The sequence below is a fragment of the Stegodyphus dumicola genome, chromosome 11 (genome assembly GCF_044657685.1).
Source record: "Stegodyphus dumicola isolate Sdum_Otavi_A_Nest chromosome 11, ASM4465768v1".
In the NCBI taxonomy this organism is placed as follows: domain Eukaryota; kingdom Metazoa; phylum Arthropoda; class Arachnida; order Araneae; family Eresidae; genus Stegodyphus; species Stegodyphus dumicola.
This window is the reverse complement of record NC_140778.1, coordinates 51,887,342-51,912,911: the sequence shown is the minus strand read 5'-3', so window position 1 is coordinate 51,912,911 and position 25,570 is coordinate 51,887,342. Positions and strand designations below refer to the sequence as shown.

At 33.2% G+C, this 25,570-nt stretch overlaps 1 protein-coding gene across 1 annotated transcript in view; it reads left to right on the top strand.

Annotated features, from left to right (window-relative positions):
- The window catches only part of LOC118186498 (doublesex- and mab-3-related transcription factor A2-like), a 55,054-nt gene extending 30,619 nt beyond the window's left edge, over window positions 1-24,435 (top strand). The window contains exon 2 of the mRNA XM_035356599.2: window positions 23,228-24,435. Coding sequence (XP_035212490.2) covers window positions 23,228-23,937 — 710 coding nt within the window. The 3' untranslated portion in view covers window positions 23,938-24,435. The remainder of the gene's footprint in view (window positions 1-23,227) is intronic.
- The last annotated feature ends 1,135 nt before the right edge of the window (window positions 24,436-25,570 follow it).

The following is a 25,570-nucleotide window of genomic DNA, read 5'->3' as shown; positions in this document are numbered from 1 at the left end:
CTCACAGCATGTACAATAAATTTCCGAGAAACTGTAATAACCGAACTGGGTAAGGATCCTGAGTTTGGAAGCATTTATGAGTATTTAAAGGATCCTGAAAATTTTAGCCACCAAGATATTGTGGCGATAAGAAATAGGGCGGCCCATTACGAACTAATAGATGGTCTATTATTTTATACAAAAGCTACAAATTCCAACAACGAATTTCGACCTGTTATCCCAGCTAGTCTTAGATTAAATATCCTGCAGGAGTTGCATGACAGCCCTTTAGCTTCTCATGCTGGTATTCGAAAAACTATCCAACGCGTACGCGAGGCAGTCTACTTTCCTGAACTGTTAACAAGGGCGTATGTCCAGTCCTGCCCAACATGTCAAGCAGTTAATTATATTAATTTCCGCCCGGCCGGGTTTCTAAATAGTATTAAATCCGAATTTCCAAATGAAATAATTGGCATCGATTTATTGGGCCCTTTCCCAAAAAGTCAGTTAAATAAAAGTCGCTATCTCCTTGTTATGGTTGATCATTTTAGTAAATGGACCGAAATTGTTCCCTTAAAACGAGCCTCCGCGAAATTAGTTACTGATTCTATTTTAAATAAATATATTTTAAAATACGGAGCGCCCCTAAAAGTTATATCGGATAATGGTCCTCAATTTGTAAGTAATATATTTGAAGACATGTGCGAAAAACTGGGCATACGTCATTTAAAAATGGTCCCGTATCGGCCGCAATCAAATATAGCGGAACGGGTCAATAGAAATATAGTGAAAATTATCCGTAGTTATGTTAAAAATTTTCATAAAAGCTGGGATAACTATGTCAATGAATTTGCTTTCGCCCTTAGGACCGCAAAACATGATACAACGGGCAAAACTCCTGCTGAGTTATTTCTAGGCAGAAAGATTATAACACCGTTAGATAAATTATTTTATGTGCAACAAAGAGCCCCAGAATTTAAAATGGGTGATATAGAAAAACTAATAAAAGAAGCAAAAAAGAATACGGAAGTAGCACAAAGAAAACAGAAGCTCTATTATGATTTGAAACGACGGGGAGTAACTTATAAAGTAGGGGATGAAGTTTTAAAAATTAAGCATTCACTTTCTTCAGCACCAGAAGATAAAACTGCCAAATTTTTTCCACGATTTGAAGGACCATATGTTATAGAAAAAATAACTCACGCTGTAGTAGTGTTAAAAGCCAGAAATGGTGAAACCTGTTCCGCAAACATTGATCAAATCAAGCCCTACTTCGATCGTAATAAAATGCAAATATTTTCAGATCTTTTGCAGGATCCGGCACGGTAGACACCGCAGGCACAAGCTCCAGAGGTGGAAAAACGACAAGTACAAGGGCAAGCCATTAAGAGGCAGGAGCAAGTGAAAAGAAAATTACCCCGCGGAAAAATTGAAGGTAGCAAGAAAAAGAAGCCGTTCCACCGTCCAGAAAAGGGAGTTCACGAACACCCCCAGAATGAAGAAGGGAGAAGGACGACGTATGTGAAGAGAACCAGGAGAAATGACGGCAACTATAACCCGGCTCTAAAACGGAAGATCGACTCATCCGACAGGACTCTCCGCAGTAAATGTAGCCGAACTGCGGAAGGGCCATCAGCGGCGGAGGAAAAGTTACAAGGAAAATTTGAACGGCCAACAACGAGGTCCAAGCAGGAACACGACAGAAGTTTCCCGGTTCCGCCAAGACCAGCTGCCATCAAACGGCCAAGACCACAAGCAGAGGAGAAAAAGAAGGTATTCAAGGGTGACCGAACTGGAGGGAAAAGAAAGCTTCTAGAGGAAGGTACTGAAGGGCGAGCCCGCACAAGAAGGAGGATAAATCAAACTAGAATCTTCGCTACCTTCCAGGACTGGGCTGAGAAAAGAATGTCCGAATATCACAAAGATAAGTAAAATTTTATGTTACTTTGCAAACTTAAGTTAATCTTTCATTCTTACTGCAAGTGGCAGATTTCAAGAAGTTTTACCTCATGCGAGGTCTACCTTTATCGCCAAAAGGGCGAGAAATGAGTTGTGACCGATTTTCGTATTATGTTTTTAAATTACTCGCGCGTAAAACTAAAGTTGATGTATAATAGCGTTGTGTAAAGACTTAAATATTGAAAAAAGTTATTGTATAAATTTTATTTAAAACATTCTAGCAAGAGAGAAGTTTTAGTCTGAAAGACTTTTTGAAATGTAGTATTTCAATGTAGAAAGAATTGGCACTTGCTTTGAAAAGAATAGAAGTTAACAATGTACTACTAATGTATGTTTTCAAATGTGTAAAATTAACGGCATGTTAATATGTTCTTATATACAATGTGAACTGTTATTTTAAATGTTAAGAAATACCGTGATATGGTAAAAGTGAAAGTAATGTTAAATTTTTTTTTTTATTCGTGTGACTGTAAAAAGACTAAAGCATGGCGAATATGTGTTAAAGGTTGAATGATGTAGTTAGGCTCTCTGAGGCTACACTTTAGAGTTAGCCACTTTTAGAATAGTACCTCAGGGTTTATAGTTGAAATTAGGGTGTGTTAAGAGGTCTTGTTATGTTGACTTTTAACACGTTAGTGTTTTGATTGTAGGAGGAAGTGTGGAACACGTAGACAGAAACACATTCGTGTTTGGTGTTCTTTTACAACACATGTCAGAGAGCACGGGGAGAGATAATTAAAATAGTCATGAATGAAATAAGAATGCTAAGAGAAGTATAATTGTATATGTTACTTTCCATTTCATTGTGTAACATTTCATTAAACTAGTTTTCCTTCCAGATCTCTGGAAGGAACCAGAATTGAATAAAAGCTCCTGTTTAGATGCAGTACAGATGAAAAAAAATTGTTGTATATCCTGGGAGCTGCTATTGTAAAAAAAAAAAAAACAAATTTCTTTCTTTTAAATTTCTAGTTTCTAGCGAAGTATGTTTGTAAAAGATTGGCCTCGCGTTAGATTCTAGAGCTAAAAGTTTTCAACAAGGTCGTTTTAGACCTCAGTTTCAAACTACTTAACTCTGGCGGGAAGTATGTAAGGATTTTAAGTTTTACTAACGTTTATTTTTATTTTAAATCTTTACTATCACTTCTTATTTTCTACTTCCGGCCAGAATTATAAGCGTTAAGGTTTTTATGCAAAGTTTGTCTGGCGAACGCCAAGTATTTAAGTTGTGGCCTTTTTGCCAAGCGAGAGAGAGGAAGCAGTGAGTTCGAAGCAGGCCGCTTACCTTAGAAGTTACGCAGTTGCTTGTTGCCTTCCAGGCCAGAGGTTTTAATCCTCTTGATAACTTTTAAACGTATTGTAGTGTTCTCAGTTATCTGTACTACATACGCCTTCCTGTTAATATAAGGCCAATCTTCCACGTTTATTATTCTAAAGTTAAATTAGAGTTTAGTTTTATTTTTTATACTTTTACGTTAGACCCCAACTGACGGGTCAGTGTATTCCGAAGTACGGAAGTTATTGTATATAGAGAAAAATAAAGGGTTTTGTATACCCTTCGTCTGTATCCTGTCTACTTACCACAATTAGTGAACATAGCTTTAGTAAGCTCTCTGTTCCGAGTCAGGTCCTTGTATGTTCCCGAAGAAGGTAAGAAGGAACATTGACCCTGATAATATAAAATCTGAAACCTTTCAGATTTTTTTTTTATTATTATTATTTGTTTGTTTGTTTACTATTCTATAACCTGCTTCTTTCTGTTCCGCAATATTATATATATAGTTCAAGCAGTGCAGTGTATATAGTTATTCACTGTATTAGGCACAATATTCAAAATGCAGTCAGTGTTGTAGAGCAGACTTTTGATTTCTAGAAGAAATACTTTGCTTTTTCATCCAATTAAAATGCAGAATATTTCAAACAGATTGAACGACTAACCGTTTCTTCAACTGTTATGCGAAAATTAAGCATAATAAACTAACATACTTATTTATTTACATACTGATGAAAAAAATGTAATGTTTGCTTTCTTTCAAGAATTCGATGATAAATAAGTAATCCCTAAATACAAAAAAATTGTTATATATATATATATATATATATATATATACAGTCTATTGTCTTCAAGTTTCTGACCTGAAATTTTGTTCCATATTATGTGTGCTTGTGTTATTTCACCATTTATACAGTGGTGTTAAAAAATATGAGATAATAAGAAATAATTAATTTAAATCTAATAAACTTTTATTTAAGAGAGGAACATGTAAAAACAGTACATAAACACGTGTAAAGATATATTGTCTTGCTTTATAATTTGAATATAAAGCTAAAATAAATGCTGCTAATGCCAATCTATACACTAAATTTAAAAAGCAGAAAACTGTGTCCGCTTCGTTATCGATGACAAAACTATTTGATAAAAAATGTGATCTCTGGCAGCAGAATGGATACTTTACAACATGTTTCCATGCTATTAATCAAAACGTCTGAAAAATCTTGTGGGATCAAGCGTCATTGCTCTAAGACTAGAAGCTAAAGTTTTAAAGGCTACGAGGAAAGAGATGGAGATATAGTAACTAGCCGACCTAGGATATACCAGACATGCTGAATAGAACTAAGGTCAGCCGAATATGGTACCCAAATCCATTCTAAAGGTATCTTCAGTTTGAAGATAATCAGCCACGACAGAGCTTATAAGTTTAGACAAGGTCATAAATTTTAAGAAATAAACATGTAGGTGAATATTTGAGGAAAGCTTGGTTCTGGTTAGAATTGATTTTTATCTAATTAGAATGTAAGGTTCCTCACTGTGTAATTCTAACTTGCTGTTGGAAGTGAAGAATCTTAAGAACTGATAAGCGAATAAACGCTTGAGTTCGTGTACAGGAAGCAACAAGATAGAAGGGTAAATTAACCCTTTAATTATTCAAATAAGATTTGACAGAACTCCGTCTTAGAGTTGTACAATAAAGCCGACACTTGGGCTTGAACTTAAGAAACTAAGAACTAAACTAAACTAATCTAAACTAAAGTGGTATAGCCGAATGAAGGATTCCTCTCTGTGTAATTCTAAGTTACTGTTGGAAGTGAAGAATCTTAAGAACTAATAAACGCTTGAGTTCGTGTACAGGAAACAACAAGATAGAAGGGTAAAATAACCCTTTTATTCAAAATAAGGTTTGACAAAACTCCGTCTTGGAGTTGTACAATAAAGCCGGCACTTGGACTTGAACTAAAGAAACTAAGAATTAAACTAAACTAATCTAAACTAAAGAGGTATAGCCGAAGCTATCAAGATTCTAACGGAGTTGGCCCTTAACGTTAATAGATTGCGAAGCTATCAAGGGCCTAAAGTACGGCCGAGCGTGATAATAGCTTACGAGAGAATAGCCTAAAAAGGCGGACGCGTGCAGCCAGAATACCTGGTATCTCTCTCACTAAGACCGAAGAACTTCGCGGCTAAATACCGCTCTTCCTCAATATGTATTCAGATGTGATTCTAAAACTACGTTCTGGAAGTGGTAAGTTGAAGTTAAGAATTGATAGGAAAGGAAATTTAACTGTTAATAAAATTAACCTAATCCTTACAAGAATGAAAGGCAAGCAATCTAATTAAATACAATATTTTACTGTGGTTAGGTAAGGATAGAAAGATTAGGTAAGGTTAGGTTATTCGACTATGTCAAACCGCACAAGCGATATCTGCCTAAGAAGTGGGATGCCTTCGCGAAGAGGTATGGAAAGAAAAAAATTAGCGATATATTACCACCTACTTTTCCGATACATCATTAACTAATATTGTGCACGTAGTCTAAACTGAAATCGCTTTTCTCCAAAGCAAAAGAAAGCTTCAGGAGTTAAAAACAACTTTTTCCCTCTCTCTTGTAGAAAAAAAAACCTATGTTTAATCGCCCTCGAAATGCAGAGAGTATTATTCAAAATCTATGCCAAAATGAGACTAGTTTTCGCCTAATTTTGAATTTTATATAGGTCTGCTTCTTTTCAATTTGATTTTATAACTTTACATTTAACCAAAATATGTGCGCGATGTCGAATTTATGATTTACTCGTATTCACCGTATTTTCATGTCCTATATCTGCACAGCAATAGGCTTTACTATTCAGTAGCAAATAACAATCGTAAATAATTACACTCAGAGGAATATTATTCAGTCCTTGCACATTTAGCACTGGTTTTATGAGGATTTTACAAATATCTTATTTTGTTATTATTATTCTGTTTTCAGGTCAAATTCTTATACACTTTTTCCATTTATATTAAGAGTTACTTCCTAATTGATGTATAAATTCTTTCATACATTTTTATAACTTACTCCAAATATGTTTATGTAAATGTTTAAGAATTTTCTCCGTGTAGACAAAGATGTCCTAATTTAGATTGTTTAATTTTAAATTCATTTCGAGACACTATTTTAAAGTTTAACTTCATTCTCTAATTTTTTATTGAACATCTGTTGCTAAATCAAAGGACTTCTTTGAATTAGCTTCGAGTTTTTTTGCAGCCTACCAGCGGGTGATCGGTAAGATCTTTGAACGACTCGAATACAAATACCGGTGAGATTGGCTGCATGAGACTTTTCTTGGTTTTCTACATGTGTGTCATGAATACGAGCCAATTTTCTTGAATAAGTACTCCACAAAGGTTTTCCTTCCCTTACGCAGATATCTCTCGGGTACACAGCCTTAATAAGTTCCCTTGCCATTTATACTGCAGATAATTCAAACCGATATAACTATAGAAGACATAGTTTTAGAAATGAAACTAGGAGGAAGCATAGCTTCTTAGAACAATTAGAAAAGTATTAGGCATGAATTTAGTAAGAATATTTTTCATCTTTTCAACAGATCCTTTTTACTTCCTTGTACGAAGTAAACAGGAAATATTAGAATCGCGAAATTTTTCAGGCATCATATTTCAACGAAAATATCCATTTTGACCACTATCGAATGCAACTTAACGATGTTTTTGCTTGATATCTGTACGTAAGGACAGAATAAAAGACTCTTTTCGACCCCTCAAAAAAATATAAAACTGATTTAAAATGAATTCTGAAGAGAACTTTTCGTGGCGACTGTACGAACGAACGTTATCTCGCATAACTCAAAAACGAGTAGCCTCAAAACGTTGAAATTTTGTATATAAAACTGCTATAACATGTAAATGTGCACCTCGTATTTTGGTTGCAATCGGCCGCACCAAACGTATATAAATATATGTATATATACATCTCCTCTGTTAACCGGCTCATTGATCTTAGTTTCTTTATTCTAACATGTTTGTAAGTTGTGCATTTTTTGCTTTAAAAATGATTGAATTATGTTGTTCTTATCTTCCGGTTAAGGTTTTTATGCATTTAATAAATCTGCATGCAATATTTGTGGAGTTATCAACAATTTAAAAGTCGTTTAAGTGCAGCTAAGCCTACTGAATTTTTTGCGATGGCGGACATGTTTGTTTACATTTCAAACTTGGTAAAATAGCGGATTTGTTGCCAATCTAGACAAACTAAGCTTCGCAACAACAAAGATAAAACATTCTTTTATTATTGCGAATTAAATCGTGCTTAAGTCATTCCGAAATTTTTTTCGAGGAAATAAGTGTTTAAAATTTATTTTGTAATTTTTACTATAGATATTTTGGAGTTTTTATGTATTTTTGCCTTGTCGGGAAGTGAGAACTGAATTAATTGAATGAGAAATACTGAATCTTCTGTAAAAAACTGTTTGTTTTTTATTTTATTTGTTTTATATATAATTTTAGATTTATTATAAAATTTGAATAGAGCATATGGCAACGATTGGATAATTCATTAAATGATATACATTTATGTGCATTCTGATTTATAATATGAACCAAATGTAACGCTATTAAGTGAAGCTGAGCCAGAGTGTCGCTGCGGTAAAATTCCACGAAATTCTGGAACCGCTCTGAAATACAGTGACCTACGTCTGCAGAACCGCCTCCATAATTCTGTCTTCATTGTTGAAACTAAATCAAATCGAAACTATTTTCAAGCACATTCCAGAATTTTTTCTTGAGAGACTGATAGATGTCACTTTAACTCTTGTAGTAAAAGGAATGTTCGTTCAAGAAGTGTGAAATTTGCACTGCTCTTTAAAGCGTCTCTTAGTAAGCTAAATTCCGTCGTCCGATTGGTTTCGACCAGCAGCGTCTGGAAAGAGATAGAAATTTGTATTGTTTTATTAAGCTGCTTCCGTCATTTTTTGCCTTTTTTACTCAATTTATGTTACTCTAGGATTCAACTTCAATGTTCTTGAGTCCGCAGCACATGCAGACTTTATTGATGTGGTGTTAGCAATGACAGCCTAATTGGTCTGTAGCGATACAGATCTAAATAGTATAGCAAAAGATGAACAGTTCCTTAGGCTTATTTCTTTAATAATTTATATGCGAAAGATAATAATTAGACGAATACAGCATATTTGTTAACGTGCATGATAACATTGAACTCACTAATTCTTTTTCAACCATGAATTGCAGTCGTGAAACATTGTATGAGTAAGATTCATTAAATGGCATTAAACCAGTGGAAAAGCAGGCAGGGAAATGCCTGTTTCTTATGTATCTTCAAGTAATAGTTAAATATTTTGCAATTTGTTTAACTTATTCAACAGTAAAAACATTCACTGCGTCAAGCATTCGCTACCAGCGATTAACGAAAAGCATCAATAAATTTAATTTTGCACCAAAGATATCGCAGGCACATATTTAACGTTATAAGGTATTTTTCCCACCTTCCTGGCGGGCCTTCGCTGGTGTAGTGGTTTGCACGCTCAGCGTGTAATTGAGAGGTTCGCGGTTCAATTCCCGGCGAAGGCGTTGCTAATTTTTCATCTTTCCTTCTTCAAAAAATAATCTAATTTCTCTATAACGTAAATTTCGTAATTTTTAATTTTCGTTTCTCAAATTTATATTTATAAAATTATTTTTAACCTTTTCTGCGTAATAGATGCTGATGGTAAGACTATTGGAAAATGATAAATTGTAGAATGGGCAAATTAAAATAGTACTATAAAATATAGACTAAGTAAGGGTTATTCAACGAATTGGATATGGATAAAATTTAACGGTTATAAAATGAAATGCTTCATTGAAAATTATCTGTATGTTTAAAAAATTTAAACATGTAAATTTAGCTGAAATGGTAAAATAAGTAAAATCAAAAGCGTGATTATAAACGAAAATTATAAAAAAAAGAATTAAAATTTAGAGTTCGTTGGAAACTTAGATCTAAAATTAAATAATGTTGATGTGTATTGTGGAAAAATGTAATAAACAAGTTCAATACTAGAGTACTTTAAAAATTACGAAGGCTTAAAATGTAGAAAGCAAGTTAAAAATACCATGTAAAATTAAATAAAGCTCATATATATGGTCAGAAAATAGAGGAATTAAGCTAAAATTAAGAGCAAGTTTGAAACTATAAAGATTAAAACGTATGAAATTAGTTACAAACTAAATGAAAGTCATATACATAGTGTGAAACTATAATAAATTAAGTAAAACTCACAGTATGTTGGAAAGTGAAAACGTTAAAAAGTAGAATAGAACGTAAAATTTACATGTAAAATTAAATAAAAGTCAAGTATATGATCTGAAAATATAACAATTGTTAAATTTAAGATTTTTAGAAATTATGAAGGTTAAAACGTGCGAAAGAAATCAAATAAAAGTCATGCATATAGAGTGAAAATATAAATTAGTTAACAATTAGATTATATTAAATATTGTGAAGTTGAAAATGCTACAAGCTAAAAATTTTACACCTAAAATTAAGTAAAGGTCATCTATATGATCAGAAAATATAAGAAATAAGTTAAAATGCAAAATATGTTGAAGATCATAAACGTTAAGAACCACGAAAAAAATTAAAAACTAAATTTAAAATTTAATAATATAAGAAATAAAAAAGTTTACTGTAAAGTAATTACATTCGTAAAATATAAAAAGTAAGTTAACATTAAAAGTATTCGTTAATAGATACAAAAATAATTCTGGGTAAAGTCAAATTAGTAATAACAATGCAATTCAGATTACGGAAAGTAAATGTGGTGTTATGAACAGAAAATTTAAGAAATAAGGTAACATTCTGAATATATAGGAAATTAAAAATCTTAAAATATACGGAAAAATTAAAAATTTATAGTTAAAATTAAGTCTTTCTGAATCAATCATTAATTTCGAAAATAATTGCCGTGAAGGGTGCCTGAGAAATAGCTGTCATATACGTAGTAAAATAGCTAGACTACGAAATAAAAATACAAAGAGCAAAAATTGATTAACAAAGGAAATTACCTCCGGTAAATCAGTAAAAGATTATCTTTTATCAAATTGCGATGTCATCTTATCAACTAAATGAGGAATCATAACAGACTGCTTCTTATCCTAGGCTACAGCCTACAGTGTAGGGGGAAAAAATCAGGTTTTTAGGCGGATGCTATGCAAAAATCAGTTTTCAGGGGGGAATAATGTTAAAAGGACAGCAGCCCCTGTCCTGGAACTGGCATTTTCCCACTTCTATAGAACAAAGTAATTAAAATTTATATTTCGGTCAAAGTAATTAAAATTTAAATTTTTATTTTAACCTTAAAGTATGTAGAATAATACTCAAAATGGTAAATTATTTGCTCCTCACATTCTCGTAATTAGAAATAACATGTATCAAATTAAATAGCTTTTTTTTATTTCGTCTAGTCTGCAACGGTATGCATTTAACAATGCTATAAAAAACGTTAATCAGATATGTAAGTTTTTAAAACACCGTAAACACTCAGAGAGCGTAAAAAATGTAAAATTTATCATTCGGTCTTTAAAATTTTAACCTTACAAAATTCTTTACGGTAGGGCTTAAAAAATTAGACGCATTCCTTCGTTAATTCTCATAAACTGATAAAATTAACATAACTCGAATTAAATGGTTCCTCTCTTATTCTGTATTTAATAATGCTTAAAAAATTAATCAGATATAAGAATTTGCAAAATACAGTAACACTTAAAAGTGTATAAATATACAAAACGTATACTTTTGAACTAAATTTTTAACTTTCCCCAATTCTCCAATTGTTTGTGGTAGCAGTTCAGAACGCTATAAGTGCATTAATTCATAAATTTTCAAAAACTGTTAGAGTTAACATATCTCGAATCAAATGCCTTCACTGTTATCCTATAATACAATCTACAGGTAGATAGCCCTTTTATTTGCTATAGCCAAATAATAAAAATCCAATCTTTTACAGTCTGCATACTGCATGTCTTAATAAATGACTTTCTCTATACATTGAACTAAAATACCACATTTGCAACAAGCTGGACGCTCTTCGTCTTTTAAGAATCAATACACGAATCGATGTAATGCGACGTTTGCTTGACAGGGCTTCCGCAGTTGCAACGATTGTGAACTACTGTTCTGTGCGCTCTAAGTTTGCATTCTGAGAGCAGTGGCGTATCTTTTAAAGCAGATATTCCTGGCGTGTCAATTATCAGTCACTGAATCTTTCGAAACTACGATAGCTTGCAAACAGAGTATTAACGATTATTTTAAATCATAAGGATTTAATATGATTAGCATTTTCCTCTCCTAATTCTAATAATATATATAGTTGATATATCCGTTAACAGCGGCTTACAGTTGATGCATTCCTTTAATTTTAATTATTTTAAAACAAGCAGATAGTTTAACTAGCACTTGTTAAACTACAATTTGTGGAGTCTTCAGGTTATGTTACATAAACTACAGTTTATGTTACTTTTGGGAACGTAAACTGTAGGTCCTATTGAAAGACGAAGCGAATTCTTGCTATGCCTTGAAAGAACAGATGGCTACAGAAGGTTTTAACAACCTTTTTATTTTAACTAAACACAACAGAACATGCACTCACTCAGTGCTCACAAATTAACCACTACTTGTGGCTAAGTAACTTGAACACAAAATAGTACGTAAAGTAACACTGAATTAAATTTTAGCTACACGATTGTCTACTATTCAATTTAAACCGCTTCTTCGGATGCACACTGCAAAGCCGACTCCAAAATAAAAATATAACACAAAATAGTATGTAAAATAACACTGAATTAAATTTTAGCTACGCGACTGTCTACTATTCAATCTAAACCGCTTCTTCAGATGCACACAGCAAAGCCGAGTCCAAAATATCAATATAACACAAAATAATATGTAAAATAACACGGAATTAAATTTTAACTACACGACTGTCTACTATTCAATCTAAACCGCTTCATTGGCTGCACACAGAAAAGCCGAGTACAGAATATCAGTATAACACAAAATAGTATGTAAAATAACACTGGATCAAATTTTAGCTACACGACTGTCTACTATTCACACAAAATAGTATGTAAAATAACATTGAATTAAATTTTAGCTACACGACTGCCTACTATTCAATCTAAACCACTTAATCGGCCGCACACAGCAAAGCCGAGTCCAGAATATCAATCTAACACAAAATAATATGTCAAATAACATAAAATAGTATGTAAAATAACATAAAATAGTATGTAAAATAACACAAAATAGTATGTAAAATAACATAAAATAGTATGTAAAATAACACAAAATAGGAGGTAAAATAACACTGAATTCAAGTTTAGCTCCACGACTGTCTACTATTCAATCTAAACCGCTTCATTGGCTGCACACAAAAAAGCCGAGTACAGAATATCAGTATAACACAAAATAGTATGTAAAATAACATAAAATAGTATGTAAAATAACACAAAATAGGAGGTAAAATAACACTGAATTCAAGTTTATCTCCACGACTGTCTACTATTCAATCTAAACCGCTTCATTGGCTGCACACAGAAAAGCCGATTACAGAATATCAGTATAACACAAAATAGTATGTAAAATAACACTGGATCAAATTTTAGCTACACGACTGTCTACTATTCACACAAAATAGTATGTAAAATAACACTGAATTAAATTTTAGCTACGCGACTGTCTACTATTCAATCTAAACCGCTTCTTCGGATGCACACAGCAAAGCCGAGTCCAAAATATCAACATAACACAAAATAGTATGTAAAATAACACGGAATTAAATTTTAACTACACGACTGTCTACTATTCAATCTAAACCGCTTCATTGGCTGCACACAGAAAAGCCGAGTACAGAATATCAATATAACACAAAATAGTATGTAAAATAACACTGGATCAAATTTTAGCTACACCGACTGTCTACTAATCACACAAAATAGTATGTAAAATAACGCTGAATTAAATTTTAGCTACATGACTGCCTACTATTCAACCTAAACCGCTTCTTCGGATGCACACAGCAAAGCCGAGTCCAAAATATCAACATAACACAAAATAGTATGTAAAATAACACGGAATTAAATTTTAACTACACGACTGTCTACGATTCAATCTAAACCGCTTAATCGGCTGCACACAGCAAATCCGAGTCCAGAATATCAATCTAACACAAAATAATATGTCAAATAACATAAAATAGTATGTAAAATAACATAAAATAGTATGTAAAATAACACAAAATAGTATGTAAAATAACATAAAATAGTATGTAAAATAACACAAAATAGTATGTAAAATAACACAAAATAGGAGGTAAAATAACACTGAATTCAAGTTTAGCTCCACGACTGTCTACTATTCAATCTAAACCGCTTCATTGGCTGCACACAGAAAAGCCGAGTACAGAATATCAGTATAACACAAAATAGTATGTAAAATAACATAAAATAGTATGTAAAATAACACAAAATAGGAGGTAAAATAACACTGAATTCAAGTTTAGCTCCACGACTGTCTACTATTCAATCTAAACCGCTTCATTGGCTGCACACAGAAAAGCCGAGTACAGAATATCAGTATAACACAAAATAGTATGTAAAATAACACTGGATCAAATTTTAGCTACACGACTGTCTACTATTCACACAAAATAGTATGTAAAATAACACTGAATTAAATTTTAGCTACGCGACTGTCTACTATTCAATCTAAACCGCTTAATCGGCTGCACACAGCAAAGCCGAGTCCAGAATATCAATATAACACAAAATAGTATGTGAAATAACACAAAATAGTACGTAAAATAACACTAGATCAAATTTTAGCTACACCGACTGTCTACTATTCACACAAAATAGTATGTAAAATAACACCGAATTAAATTTTAGCTACACGACTGCCTACTATTCAAACTAAACCGCTTAATCGGCTGCACACAGCAAATCGGAGTCCGGAATATCAATATAACACAAAATAGTATGTAAAATAACGCTGAATTAAATTTTAGCTACACGACTGCCTACTATTCAATCTAAACCGCTTAATCGGCTGCACACAGCAAAGCCGAGTCCAGAATATCAATCTAACACAAAATAGTATGTCAAATAACACAAAATAGTATGTAAAATAACATAAAATAGTATGTAAAATAACACAAAATAGTATGTAAAATAACATAAAATAGTATGTAAAATAACACAAAATAGGAGGTAAAATAACACTGAATTCAAGTTTAGCTCCACGACTGTCTACTATTTAATCTAAACCGCTTAATCGGATGCACACAGCAAAGCCGAGTCCAGAATATCAGTATAATCTAAACGTAAGTGGCTAGCACAAAATTTTCAACTACAGAGCTGCTTTCGAACACGAGGCATAAATTCAAAACTAACTCTCCTAGGGTAAACCCTTAAAATCTGCTACTTAAATACTATTTCCGAACATTTAGATTTGCATATTATTCCGAATATTTAGATTTGCATATACGTCATTTAAATTTGCACTCTGGCAGGAAATTGAAATCAGAAGGGAAAGAAAAGTTTCTTAAAATAAGAATAATTAATTAGAGCAAAATAAGGTCTTTACAAATTTATTGTAGAACTCTTTGTTTAATAGAAAACAATCTATTGATCCATCATTATTCGTTCAGGTATAGAAGATGGTAAAGGTTCGTAAAACCCTTAGGCAAAATTCAGTAGCAAATTTAATAATTAAATTTGCAGTCACACAGCATAATGTGGAGTATCAACTACATTTGGCTAAAATATCAATCAAAAGTTTAACAAAACACTCAGATAGTTGATTGATTGAGGTTTTGTGTTAATTGGTTTCACGTTAAACAAACAAAAACTATTCAGTCAGCCGTACAGCTCCCGCATACAGACAGCGATTTCGCTGGAAGAGAACCTGAAACAGACAGCTCTTATTTCTTATCCATTCGGCCACCAAAATAACAGAGGAATGCTAATTTAGTTCTCCCACTAACTTTGAAATAAAATTTTAATTAAATTTTGAAAATATCGCAGATTCATTGTTAGGAGGCAAGCAGTTGATTGTAGTAGAGTTCTGTAGTTGAGCATATAAATCTGTAGCATTAGAGCCAAGTTAAGTTTTAATCGTAACTAAATGGTGTTGGTGTATTTAATTATGGCAAACCACACTAGGGCTATCTGCCTAAGGGGACGGATGCCTTTCGTGGAGGACTTTCTAAGGTAAACTGGCTCGTATACACGTTACACATGGGGAAAACCACGAAAACGCCCATGCAGCCAGCCCGTTCGCGGGATTCGAACCTCGGACCGAACTACCAGTGTTCAGCGTCTTTACCGCTCGGCCGCTGGTGGGCCGTAACTAAATGAAAAGTCGGTATGAAACGTTTGAAATGTACTGTTATCAGCGATTTGTCGAAACGCAGTCCAACTGTCTCAGTCAACATCAAAGTATTGTTCTGACTACTAGCGCTTGCGACAGAAGTAGATAGAAAATGACAGTTCTGCGACAGGTGGGTCAGTGGGTCAGGGGGCGTGGTCAATGACATCACAGAGGGCGGGGCCAAAGGCAACGTCATCACACTAGGAGGCGTGGTTTCGAGTGGAGTTGAGTTGTTTTTAGATTGCTGGTTGAGTTGTAGACCTCCTGCTTTTCATTTAAAGTTAGTTTTTTTAAATTGGCAACAGAGTCATGGCGTCCTCTAGGGAACGAAAAAAGAAAATAATCTATTTTAGAAGTTTCTTTTTTTTTTTAAATGTCCTATGATTCAAAATATAGGATCGAACCCTGAAACAAAATATCTGCTTTTCTGGAAAGGAATAACTGTTAAAAATATTGGAAAGAATAACATAATACTCATTAAAATTTCACACACACACACACACACACACACATGGGCTTTTATCGAAAGCCTCAGCTTTCTGACACCTGAGGGTCTCTCTTCACAGTTTCACAGTCATGGGGTTTTTTTGAATACCCAGGTGCCAGCCCCTTCCCATAACTCCACTGTGAAGTCATTGACCACATTAAAAATAATCCATTTTGTTTTCCATTAAACATTATTTATATTGATATGCCCATAGGCTAAGGAGTGCACTCCATCCTTTAAAATATATCTTTTATCATCAAAAGCTGAAAGTGCGATTTTATTTATAGCCATGGTAAAAAGATGATGGTTCTTACTCTGAATATTATATTGTAATTCTCTGGTGAAGATAGATTTCTCTAAACAATCTCTATAATTTTTATGTTTAAGTTTCCTTTTAATAACACTTCGTTTAACTCCTTTCGCGGTTTTCTTCTCACTTTCATCCAACAGTAGAGAGTACATTTTCGCCCTCAGTCCTATAAACTCCAGTATTGGTTCGGAATTCATTTCATCTTTGAAGCATCCAATTTTCTTTTTATTATTGATATTGTATAAAGCATGAGTCTTCGGATAGTCTGACATATCGTACAGATGCCTATGAAAACTCATATCTCGATATACATCTTCTGTTAAAATTTCGTACGTGAGAGAGTCTGTGTCAGTAAAAAGTAGCTTGGCTCTTTCTCCATATTGTTTTTTGATATGATTGTAATGAAAATTGTACATATGATATTTACTAAGTTCTAGTATGACAAATCCTACATATATGGGCCTGTTTAAACTAACACAGTTTTTCAACCTTTGTACTCCAACCAAATCATTATCGAAAATTCTGAAATTATGAAAGGTTGGTGCAGCTACCAATTTTTTCGCTTTTTTTTCTGTATTGACTAATTGGACATCAACATGTTTCCTCACGTTTTCCATAGTTTTACCGTACACACTATTGTTCATTAGTTTAAAAAAATCTTTCTCATATCCTGTCTGTGCATTTTTACGTTGATCTGTATTAAACTGTATATAAGGTTGTAACCAAGCTTTTTGTTTAAATTTTATAATTTTGTGAACATGCATTAATTTCATACCTAAAGAGAGATATAACTGTAAATTTTTATGAGAGATGACATAATTAAATTTAGGATTTAAATTAGGAACTAATTTAGTATTCGAGATAAATTTATTATTTTTCAGTACACTGACTGCATAAGGTGAAAGATGATTAGCTGTTATTTTCATTTTTTCTGGAGCTAAGGGATAATCGTTATGAGCATTATGAAGTTCTTTGGGATATTCCAGGTCTACTTCCAAGATGTATCCATCCAAACTGTCTTCTGATAAAGTCAAAATCTTTTCTATGACATTCTTATGAGGTTCAACCCACTCAAAACTTCCATAGGGTAAGGGTTGACTCATAGCCCACCCGTAGAGATTGTTTGCATCAAGGTATAAGATATATTTACTTTCTTTAGTTGAATCAAAATTTTTCAGATATTTATTATTTGCTACAGACTTACGCTGGGTAATCATGGACACACCTCCACGAATGCCCTGCTCTATAAATAAATGCATATTAACATCCGTTAATAATTTCAAAGCTTGATCAGTCATTTTTAAGCAGGCTTGCCAAGCTAATCCAGGTGCAGTCATCAAATGCGCACAATCTAAACTATAGTAAGTTTTACAAAGCTGTCTAAAATTTTCAAACACATCTGCTAATTGTAAAACATCACTTTTTACGTATAAATCATGATATTCACCTAAATTTTGAATATTAAAAGCTTGCCAAACAGTTTGAGCATGAATGTAATCATCCGAAGATATACTTTCACCAGTTAAAGTACTTCGAAAGTTCTCTATGGATGGTAACTGAGTATCTTTAAATTTATCAAAAGAGTTGATGTATTCATATGGATATATTCCCTTCCGTAATAATAATTTTATGTTTTGATCATTGGGAAAATTTTCTTTTAAAATCCTAAATTTTTCTTCAGGCAAGTTAGATACCAGTTTTTCCAAAGACGCGTTCATAAACTGTAAACTATCAATAAAAATTAAAGATATTCTTAGATTATTCCATTTTCTTTTAATACTGAAAGAAATATATTTTTCCATATTATTAGGTATAACATGAAATTCCCTGTTTTGAATTTTGCCGATGCCTTGCATGATTAAATGTGCATCATAGTGTTTTAAATTATGAAATACGACAGGAATTTTCTTTTGAAGTTTAAATTTCAAATTGCACTTATTGTGCAGAGCTCCTCTATACTTTCCCGTAAGATGATCGTGATCTTTTACACGATCATTATTCAAATTTTTTTTGCATAAGTAGCAATGAGTTGCATTTTTAAAATTTTATTCATCTTGAGATGTCATGGAAAGAGGTACAATACTATATAATTTTTCAGCTATTTCCTCTTCTTCACGTAAAATATTTTGTATAAAATGGTCTACTGCATTTGGACCTCTATATACTGTTACTGGTTTAACGCTTTTCCCATCAGGTCCTACAATTATGTAAGCATATCCGCAAGCTTTATGATGATGTATTTTTTCTGTAAAAGACGCAGTAGCTACATCAGGTGTACAAGTGTCTATGTTTTCAAGTAAAGCTTCAAAATCAGCATAAATAATGTACGGAATAGATTCTTCATATTGATAATTGGTATATTCTAATATTTTTTCTTCTTCTGATGGCATTTTAATTCTCTGTATGTTTTGATGTTGACAGTATTTTGCATGTTCTTCTAACAGGTTTTCACGGGTGAATCTATGCAAACACCTCATGCAATAGAACATATTTCCATCATGTTTTGTGAGGTTACCTAATAACCGGGACATATTTCTTATTAAGCAATAATGTTGAGTAGTGTCATCACTGATTAAAAGTAAATTAATACAATCAGTTTCTTTTCTGTTTGAAATGTAGAAGGGAAAGACTTCTTTTTCTTCATATCCAAATACATTTATTCTAAGATTATTTAGTTTTTCAATAGATGATATTTTTGTAATAGGAACAGGGCATTCAATATTTCCCAATTTTATTTCATGTTCATAGGGTTTATAACGATTTACTCGTTCTGGTTTATTTTCTCTTGAAAAGGCATATTTGTGTGCAAGTAAGCACCACACTAAACATTTTTGATCCTCATTTTGAATGTTTAAAATGGCTTTTTTCATGGCAAGTTCTTTGGGAAGAGGTATATAACTACTAGCGGCTAAGGGATGTTATCGAGCTGTGCAGAGTTCTAATTTTTCAATTTTATCTAATGTCCATCCCGAGCCATTTTGTAAAAATTCTTCAAACGATTTTTTTATCTTGTTATAGGCCTCATTCAATTGTTCTTCAACATTCTCTATTGTTAAACTTGTGAGGCAGGTAGATCTAAAATGTCGTTTAATAACCTCTTCGTCCCCATCATGTCCTATTCTAGAGAACTGTGCTGTTACTATAATGTACCATTTTAAAGCCTTTTTCTCATTGATTTCTTCCTCGAGTTTCGACATAATATTTAATTTGATATTATTTAAAAATATTTCTAGATCTTGATTAATTTCTTTGGTGGCGATAATTGTAAAAGAACTGAAGACGTTTAAGGCCGACGCTGCATGCTTCATTCGCTTGTTTAATGGATGGGGATTATTACTTTTCCTTTTAATACTTTGAACAGTCCCATGTTGAGTACGGTCATGTTTCATTAGATCATGTTTTCTGCTAAACACGTCGTTGCATTTTTCACATGAAAAGGTATTTTTTTTAACATGAATATTTTGTATGTGTCTTCGTAAACTATCTGCTCTCGTAAACTGAGCCTGACATTCTTCACAGTGAAAGATTTTTCCCTCATGTGTTTTCGAATGACGAACAAAATTACTTTTATTGCTAAAACTTTTACCACATATGTCGCAAACCTGTGAAAGATAGAAAAGCGGCTTTCAATATACATGCTTTCCTCATTATAAAATTACGCATTTTTAATTATCCCTCACTAAAAAAAAAGTTAATTACATAAATCATTTTAGAAATCGTTTAGTATTAACTCTTTACGTTTAAAGAATTTTAATTTAGTTTAAAAATCTCTCTCTCACTACTTTTTTTCCTAATAATCACACATTGTACAACAACGACTGAAGGGAAAGAGAACCATTGAATAAATAACTATATCTGCAAGTCACTATTAAAAAGAAAAAAAAAATTTTACCTCTCTTGTACTTGGTTGAGGTTCCATTCTTTCAGAAGTTAGAGAGTTGAATTCCTCCTCCTGAATTCCAAAGTCGATAAACTAAGGAAAAAAAAAGAGAAAAAACTGTGTTAATAAAAAATATTTTTTTTAGAATATTCAAAAATGATGACTGCTGTTTAAAAGTATTTGATACTTCATTCATTATCTTATAATAAATATACTTTTAAAATAAAGATTCAAAATAAAAGCATCTTCTCTCATAAAAAATAGTTCATTCATGCATTAAAAATATCATGCAACGATATACAAACTCGACTGATTTCCTTCAGACTCATACAAATGCTTTAAAAAAATTTTTTTTGAGCTCTAAACTATGTAAAAAGCAGGCTATTTAATTCAAATCATACTTGAAGCAAACATATAAATCCTGCATTAAAAAATAGATTGATTATAATTCATTTTAAAAAGTTCATCTAGTCTGAAAAAAAAATAATAATTAAAATAATATATAACAGTTCTAATACTTACGTTGGAAGAAACAGATTGGTGATCTTGTTCCAAAGCCATCGCAAAAAAATATTAAGCTCTGTGAATCAAATCAGGAAGACTTGCTCTTTTCAAGGTTGAGAAGAGAACTGACTTTTTCCATTTCTGAAACACCTTTTATAGGGATTAAAGAATGTTCTCGAAACATTTCAGATTTGTATAATCTGAACCAGGACAACAACAACAACATTATGATAACCCTTTCTTTCGAATACGATTTCAACTTCCATTAACCCTTATCATAACGTGAAGTCTACAACGCTTATCAAGGATCTTCCTTCACTTCTGTATGTATTGTCAAACTTGGAATAGCAACAACAACCTTAAGATAATACATTCTTTCACATATGATTATCAGAGTTTTAGAAATTTCCATTACTCTATCATGATAAGTGGATGATGCTTTTAAGATTACCCTTATGCATATATGTATAAGTAATGTCAAACTTAAGAATAACAACTCTTTCAAATAAGTTTTCAGTGATTATCAGAGTTTTCCATTAACCTATCTTACCATGATAACGCAATAATATGACGACGCCTTATAGACTGTCCTTCCCAAACAAGACAAGACAAGAATGTATTACGGTAAGTGTTGATGAATTATATTGGTGAAGATATATTTTTATGTATTAATTTTAAAAATATAAGAGATTCTTTAAGGCAGAAAAAAATTGTTCATTTATTTTGTGATAGGTTTTTTGAATCGAAATGTTATGAAGATTATAAAAATGCATTAATATAAGTACAGCTATTCTATTTAAATTTCTGTGTTTGGTTGATGTTATGACTATTTTTTTTCCTTATGTTTTTAATAGAAATATACTTGGAATTTTCTTTCCTTAGTTAATATCAAATTAACATCAATATCCATTTACTGACATTTGATATACACGTTTGCTTTAAAATTAAAACTAAAATTTCAATATATTCTCGAGTGACTGTTATAAAAAGTAAACTAAAGGAACATTTTAATAAATTTACTCCAAACAGTAAAAAATTCTTCGTGATTCCTAATCTCGCAAGCAGCAACTACATCGTAATAAACGCCACATTAGATTTGGACAGTAATTCAAGATGGTAGCTAGCTTTACTGAAGGCGCATTAACCCTTTCCGGCACGCTACCTTTTAAAACCGGAGTTTCGATTAAAAAAAAAAAAAAAAAAAGAAAGGTAGGCAGTCTAATTAGGCTAGAAGAGTACACAAGTAAAATTTTGTGAAGAAAGCACTTATCGTTTTAATTCTGTGGGTGTGCCCAAAGTGGCACACTGATTGAATAGAGCTTCAAAAAGAGTGCTGAAACGAACACTGTTGTCAATGAACTGACCGATAAAATGCGGAGAAACAAAGAATACAGACTCCCAGTTGTCCTAGATTATCGGTGAGCCCGGTCCGGGCACACCTAGGGTTCGTAGTTTGATTTTAGGCAAGATTCCAAGGTAAAAATTTAAAACTAATATAGAGTAAGAAGATTAGCATACAGCCAAAAAAAATAACACAGAAATTTCTTTTCAAACAATTCCTTTTATAACCTAAAAAAAAATCTGGAAGATTTCTTTGAAAAATGAGGGTCTTAAAAAACTAAACATGGCTAAAATATTTGGACTAGTTTGTGTTGAGCTGCCATCTATTATAAATAAAGAAGGTTCAGAGTAACCTATCGTAACCTTGTAGAGACATTAGGATTTTTGGAATACCGGCCAAGCGTGCTACCGTTACACCACGAAGGCACGCTGGAAACCGGGAGAAAATACCTTATATACTCCCCTTTTTAAAGGGCGACTAGGGTTTTAGGGGACTTAGTCGCCAAATCCTGGGTGTGGAGATGTGCAGAATCATCATCCACAACCCTTTTGGTTCAAGCGCCACTTGTAGAGACATTAGGATTTTGGGAATACCGGCCCAGCGTGCTACCGTTACACCACGAAGGCACGCTTGAAAGCGGGAGAAAATACCTTATAACCTATAAATCCTTTCTCATTCAATTTTTCTCTGCGTACAGAAGGAAATTTTTAGGTGTGTCCAGACTGGACACACTGTGCCGCAAAGGGTTAAATCTTAGGTCTCATCAGTCATACTAGTGTCTCTTCCTAAGTCTTTATTTTATGTATAAATTTCATATTTATAGAGTGAGCAGATAAAAATGAAAAAGAACGAATATGAAAATTTTGAAATTCAAAAGGTTACCTATTTAACAAAATAACAATATAAGTTTTGCTGTGAAATGTTAATGACTAAAATCTCTGATAAAACAGAAACTTTATTAAAAATTTTATTAAAATTAATAATATATTCACCTGAAAAGCTTAATCTTCTGCATTCTCAATATTGCCTATTTTTTTTTTTTTTTTTTTTTTTTTTTTTTTTTCAGAAAAAGCTGCTTCAGAAAAGGTTGAAAACGCACCGCCTTGCACTTCGCAGCAAAGCAAATGCAAATCCAGATCCAGCGTCCGGCCGCCGTCTTCAGAAGAATCTAGTCCAGGAGCTTTGCCAGCTGACTTCCGGCCCGGCCGTTTGTCACCTTTAGAGATCTTACATCGCATTTTTCCGAACCAAAAGAAAACTGTCATGGAACTTGTTCTTCAAGGGTGTAATGGGGACTTAGTGAAAGCCATCGAACACTTCCTTTCTGTAAATGATGCGATGTTTTTACCCCATCCACCAGTCACCTATGGCTATTCACTTGCAACCCAGGATGTGCCTTTTGCTCCACGACCTGTGCCTCGACTTACTTTAGGATCAATTAAGTCAGCTTTCACTCCTCTTGTACCTCCAGCAGCTCATACAACAACAGCTTCTCGTACCACGGAAGATCCAACATTGTTTGGATCTGTACCTAGATTATCAGAATCTTCACTTTATGTTCCGTATTCAATTGCACAAACTTCTCATTTGTTCTTACAGCCATGCCCGACTGGTTGTCAACAATGTAGACGAACGTTTGCACTTGTTTCTGAGACAGAAACCCAACTCAGGGCAACACCTGATGATCAACCACCACTGAAGGAGCCATGTGGAAGGACACAAGAGGCCGTTGATCTTTCTGATAGATCATGGCAAACTGGCAGTCCTAATGGTTGAATGACTTCACAAAGCTTTCGCACTGTACAGACTTCATTAGATTCCTTGCTATTTATACGTAATCCCGAGCCATCAAGATGGAAATCAATGGCAACATCTGATTGAGACACCTAAAGGGTGATTTCATGAAAAGTGTTTCTATCACAAACAGCATACAGCTTGTTGCAGACACGTGTATTTAAATAATAGCAAAACTATGATAGACCTGGAACCATAGCATTATTAATAGCACTTTCATGAACAAACTTGGAAGATTTTCAGAAATGTACATTTCCTTATACAAACCTGATGATCAACCACCGCTCGAGCCTTGTGGAAGGACACAAGACGCCGTAGATTTTTCTGATAGATCATGGCAAACTGGCAGTCCTAGTGGTTGAAAGACTTCACAAAGCTTTCATACTGTACAGACTTCATTAGATTCCTTGCTATTTATTTACACCTGTGTAGTTATTCCTATAATTGACAGTATACAGGAATAGTCAATGTGTGATATATGTAAACTACATCAATAAATGTTCTTTGAACAATAAATTATCAAATTCATTAAAAAAATATTATGAAATTATGTTGCATCATTATACCAAAAACAGGCTAATATTTTGTTAGAAATTCAAGACATACATAATACTAAAGTAAAAATTGGATCATTTTTTTTTTCTTTTTTCTTTTCATTTGTTTATACGTTAACAAAGCCAAATATGCAAACGTCACGGCAAAGGCTACATTTCCACAGCTTTACCACACACTTCTAAATCATTCAAGAGCTTTCACTTTGTTTATTTACTTGCTACTAAATCATTAGACATAAAATAGATAATGACCTATAATTTTGCAATTGACTTTCTTAGAGCGTAACGCAATTTTGAAGTAATTTCCCCACATACCTCTACTTTTTAAGCATTATTACGCTTTTATGATAGGTTACCAGTGTATCCTACACTGTGGCAGTTTACTGGCTGATAACAATATATTCTCAGTAATTATTTGTTCTTGCTTCTCAGCCGAGTTTACCTATTATAGAGCCATTAGGTACTTTGTGGAAGCAGGAAGATTGAAAAATTAGCAACCGCCTTCGTCGGGAATCGAACCACGGACCTCTATACTACCGGCCCAGCGTGCAGAACCACTACACCATGAAGGCACGCTAGTGCCTTCATGGTTCATTAGTGTGAGAAATATCTTATATACTTCCTTTTTAAAGAGCGACTGGGGTTTTCATGGGATCCAATCGCCAAATCCTGGGTGTGGAGAAACCTCACCCAACACCCTTTTAGTTCCGGCGCCACAGTAGTAAGATTAGGTATATATTTTTGGAAGCAGGAAAGATGAACAATTAGCAACCGTCTTCGACGGGAATCGAACCACGGACCTCTGGAATACCGGCCCAGCGTGAAAAACCTCTACACCACGAAGGCACGCTAGGAAAGCGGGAGAAATACCTTATACTATTAGCTTACAGTTTCCATGAAATATCCATTGTCTTTGCTTCTTGAGATTAGTGTTATTTTCATTTACCATTTACTTTGCTTTACGATTTACTTACTTCCATGACTACTACATATCTTCTACAGAATTTTATAACACTATAAGTAGAAGTCCGTATGACATACGTTTCGTGTACCATTATAGT